General features: G+C 36.6%; 1 protein-coding gene across 1 annotated transcript; it reads left to right on the forward strand.

Annotated features, from left to right (window-relative positions):
• Positions 1–1720: 1720 nt before the first annotated feature.
• On the forward strand, positions 1721–3768 carry LOC142349949 (tRNA-dihydrouridine(16/17) synthase [NAD(P)(+)]-like). The gene is made up of 2 exons (XM_075401809.1): positions 1721–2311; positions 2804–3768. Exons 1-2 carry the CDS (start codon positions 1727–1729, stop codon positions 3554–3556), a joined length of 1338 nt encoding a protein of 445 aa, XP_075257924.1. The 5' UTR covers positions 1721–1726; the 3' UTR covers positions 3557–3768.
• The last annotated feature ends 666 nt before the right edge of the window (positions 3769–4434 follow it).

Genomic DNA, 4434 nt, shown 5'->3' on the forward strand with positions numbered 1-4434 from the left:
ATTTGCTATGGACTGCTTGTATCCATCTTTGAACAGAGGAATAATTGATCCAGTTTTCCAGTACATCGGAAATTCCAGTTTATTGCCAATAGTGTTAAAAACTAGTAATTGACTTACTGATGCTGTTCGCTAGTCTTTTCAAAGGGAGATTTCCCAATCCATCTGGACTCTTTGCTATCCCAATGTTTAGTGATTGTAGGGCAGTCTCTATTTCCTTTCTTGAGGAATGGATTTTGTCAATTCTGACTAATTTCGTTTCATCAATTTTCCTTTGATAGTCGGATTTCGTAAAAACTGTTTGGAAGAAAGTGTTGAACAGATCTGCTTTCTCGTCGTCTGTAGTCGCTTTTCTGTCTTCGGGATGCATTTCAGACGGTAACTGAGTTCCTCTGCGTATGCTCCTGAAGTATTTTTGTATCTCAGAGAAGTTTCCTGCTTGGAAGATTTTCCTCTCGAACTCATCTTAGTCTCTCTGAAGTTGGGAGTCTAGGTTGCGGCTCATTTCGTTTATCCTCTCCATTTTGCAATGTGATCGTTTACCACTGATCTGTTGTCTAAGGGTATTCATCCGTTTGATCAGGTTTGATGTCTTAGTTTTGAACCATGGGGCCAGTGACCTCCTGTGTTTGATTTTCATTGGAATGTGTCTGGAAAGTTTCATATTGACAGTCATACCACAGTTCAAGCATCAGGTTGACATTTGGAAGCAGTATGGCTGAAGCAGCATCATTTGCAATGTCAAAAATCCGTTGTTCAAGTTTTTGCTGGATACAGATTTTTGAAGATCCTAATTTTTTCTGCGAACAAATCTAACTCTTCTGTTCAGATTTGTGGAACAATTTTTGCTTTTGAAAGTAGAATTTTTGCAATAACCCTTCGTAATTTAATTTTTTCATGTTTGCTAGTTTTCTGTAAAAAAACGGCCAATCATTATCCGATGCTTTCTTTAGCTTGAAGAGAAATGTATGGCCATATAACCAGTTTTGCTTTTCAAAAAAGTGGGCCGTCGTTTTTTAGCGTCATCCGTTGTACTGCCACTAACAATATTTCAAAAGCAAAAAAAAGATATTGTAAAAGCAATTGCATTCCATCCAATCCCATTATACCCTGTACACTTTGCTGTTGTCGTTGAATAATCAGACTACAAATTGGCAGTCGATATTAATTGTTACACGTAATTGTTAACATACTTAATGGCCATTGCCTTGCCTCGTCGGCCTCATTGGGACCTCATATCAAATTATCGCAACCGAACATGGGATTAAATTATCCGCTTGAGCATGTTAAAACGTACGTTTATTAGCGGCTGCCAATTTGTGTCAGATTATTGAACGGCAATATCCAAGTGCTTAATTTTTTATTCTTTTCTTGTTCTCTTTTCCCCTGTTTATGTTCTCTGGTTTCTTCCTCTTTTATTTTTTTCCATCGGCAAAAGTTAACAATTTGATGTCCCGGACAGAGTTGAACGAATTAACCTGTTTGGTGTCCTGATGTTCATTGACTAGGGCATTTGAAAAAATAAATTTCAGTTTGGAAAGGATTTGATATCCCGCAAAACAGCGTCATGGTGCACAGATGCGCTCCGTACAGCGTCATATATGTGAAAAGAAATTGAGCGCATTTTGAATCCAGTTCGAGCATACCTCTCGAAAAAGAAAAGGACGCATCAGCTTATTTAAAATGATAAAGCTATCTGATATTTGAATCCGTTCTTTAGATTTGGGCAATGAAACTTCACGGCTATGAGTTCTGGGAGAAAACCCTGAAAAGTCCCAAATATATCCTGGCTCCGATGGTTGACCAAAGCGAACTTCCTTGGCGAATATTAAGCAGACGCTACGGAGCTCAAGTTACCTTTACACCTATGTACAACTCAGCAGTTTTTCTATCCGACGAGACTTACAGAAACAAATTGTTTGACGTTGAAGAGACCGATCGTCCTTTGATTGTCCAATTTTGTGGCAATGACCCTGAAACTGTTTTGAAAGCTGCTTTAATGGTCGAAAACAAATGCGACGCTATTGATTTGAATCTTGGTTGCCCTCAAAACGTAGCTAAACGTGGAAAATATGGCGCATTTTTAGATGATTGGGATACAATTTACAAAATCATCAAGACATTACACGATAATTTGAAAACGATTCCAGTTACGGCAAAGTTTCGAGTGTTTGATTGTGTTGAGAAGACGTGTAAGTATGCAAAAATGATGGAAGAGGCAGGTGCTGCTGTTTTGACTGTCCATGGCAGAACTAGAGAACAAAAAGGGCCTACTAGTGGCTTGGCCGACTGGGACAAAATTGCTGCTATTAAGGTAGGTTTTTGTTGTAGTGTTCTGATAGGTAATGTCCTCTATGGATTTTTTTTGAAGAAATGAAATTTGATATAAGGAAAATAAGAAATTAGATGGATCATGAAATCTCATATGCAGTTTCAATATATTAAATTGAAAACAATGTGAGCGCGAGTGGCAAAAACAAGTTGATAGCAAAATTCAATAAATGTAAATAGAAAAATTTATCTGCAGGACTTGAAAAAGCTTGACATGGCATATAATTGAAGAGGTTAAGTGGTGCTTTTTAATTCCTAGAAAAAACTCAATTTTCAAACCCAACAAACAAATGCTTGCTTTTTTTCTTTGGATTCCCAACTCTTGGTTTTTTGTACAATAGCCGTATCCAATTTGATAAATATTGATTGTATTGACCTTCTGTTGAATTAAATCATTTCTTTTCAAATTTAATCGTTTAAGCGAGCAGCCTTAATATAGTTCACACTGCGTCTAAACTTGTGGTTATCTATTTAGAAGTGTGTGAAAGTTCCTGTGGTCGCTAATGGAAACATTTTATGCCATGAAGACATTGAACGCTGTCTTAGAGTTACAAATTGCGATGCTGTAATGTCGGCCGAAGGCAATCTACACAACCCTGCTCTTTTCGCCCCTAATTTCAACATCAAAGTCACAGATGCAATTTCTGAATATTTAGACATTTGCGAAAATCACCCAACCTCAATGTCATTCATACGAGCTCATATTTTCAAAATGTGCTATCATGTTTTACAGTTTGAAAAGTTTTTGTTCTTGCGTGAAATAATTACAGAAATGAAGACATTACAAGATGCTAGAAAGTTGAATCGAGCTTTAACTGATGTTTTGCGAAGCGAAGAATCTTTAGTTGAAACATTGAAAGGAGACATGCAGTTGTCTATAATATATTGCCAAGCGAGAGTTAGAAGCGCTGGAGAAGGAAAAGACAACTACCCTAAAAGCAGAGAAAATCAGTTTTCACGGGAAGACCGAAAACGAACTTTAGCTCAAATTCAAGCAGATCACGGTGGTTGTTCTCTGCGACAAGCGAAGCAATTGATGAGAAATCCGGATAAAGATTTTGAAAAGAGCAAGCGACCGTGGTTACATTGTATTTGTCGACAGCCGAAAAGTAAAGGTTGTGCCCATGAAATGTGCAAACTATGCTGTAAGAAAGTTTGTCTAGAGAAGAAAGTTGGATGTGAAAAACATAAAATGCGAATTATAGTCCCAGCTCTTGAAGAAAAGTGAAAGCATTTTGAGGGAAGATACTTTGGAGTTTTTGAAACCCGTTTTCTTTGATTCGCCGCCAAAGATTTATCGGCTTTTTCAAATATGACTTGCCCTGAAAAAGTGGTGCCTATCAAAGAATTGAAGAGAGTTACTCTTAATGAATTGTCAATTTTATCTGTAAATTGTTGAAATATTCTATTTTTGCATTTAGCAACATATTATTTAGTTGGCTTTGGTTTTTAATTTTGCAGATTGGTTTTGTAAAGGCGTAGAGTTACTCGGAAACACAATCAAATCAATTAAAGGTCATTAATAGCCGCCCTCATCTTCTCAGCCGGCTATTATAGCGATCCTATTTTTACTATTCAAAAAAATTGAATTGTATTGGGGCGCTGTCTTTTTTTTTAAGATCTGTTCACACATTTTCATGATTTATGAAGTCAAATTGGAGTAGTGATTTTGGTCACGCCGAAACAGGAAATGGAGCGAAAAAGCGAGTGGTTTTGCGCCGTGAATTTTTTTGCTCTAATTTTAAAGTAGAGTGAGAAAACGGTGTTTGAACAAAAATTCGGTTTCTCGGTAGTGATTTTTTGTTCACATGCGGAAATTTCACTCTGATTTTTACTGTTTTTTCGTTTTTTTTTGGATAGGATTTTCTTCTAAGTGGTTTTCCCAATCCATTCACAGCTCATTCTAGACCTAGCGTTTTTGTCTGAATTAAATTCTCATTTCTCGCTAGTGTTTTTTTTGTTCACATGCGGCATTTTGACATTGATCTTCTGTTTTTTTCTTATTTTTTATCTGATTTAAAATGGTTTTCTCAATTCACTCATAGTCCATTCTAGGTGTAGTTTTTCTGTTTAGTCAATGAAAATTGTTTGAATTGTACGTCAGGA

The sequence above is a fragment of the Convolutriloba macropyga genome, chromosome 11, assembly GCF_964194025.1.
Source record: "Convolutriloba macropyga chromosome 11, txConMacr16.3, whole genome shotgun sequence".
NCBI classification, from domain to species: domain Eukaryota; kingdom Metazoa; phylum Xenacoelomorpha; order Acoela; family Convolutidae; genus Convolutriloba; species Convolutriloba macropyga.

What these genes read in the sequence shown, in the direction of transcription:
- LOC142349949 (XM_075401809.1), top strand. Translation starts at nt 1,727, where the DNA reads ATGAAACTTCACGGCTATGAGTTCTGGGAGAAAACCCTGAAAAGTCCC. An exon ending in ACAAAATTGCTGCTATTAAG is followed by an intron (nt 2,312 to 2,803) that starts GTAGGTTTTTGT and finishes TTATCTATTTAG; the next exon opens with AAGTGTGTGAAAGTTCCTGT.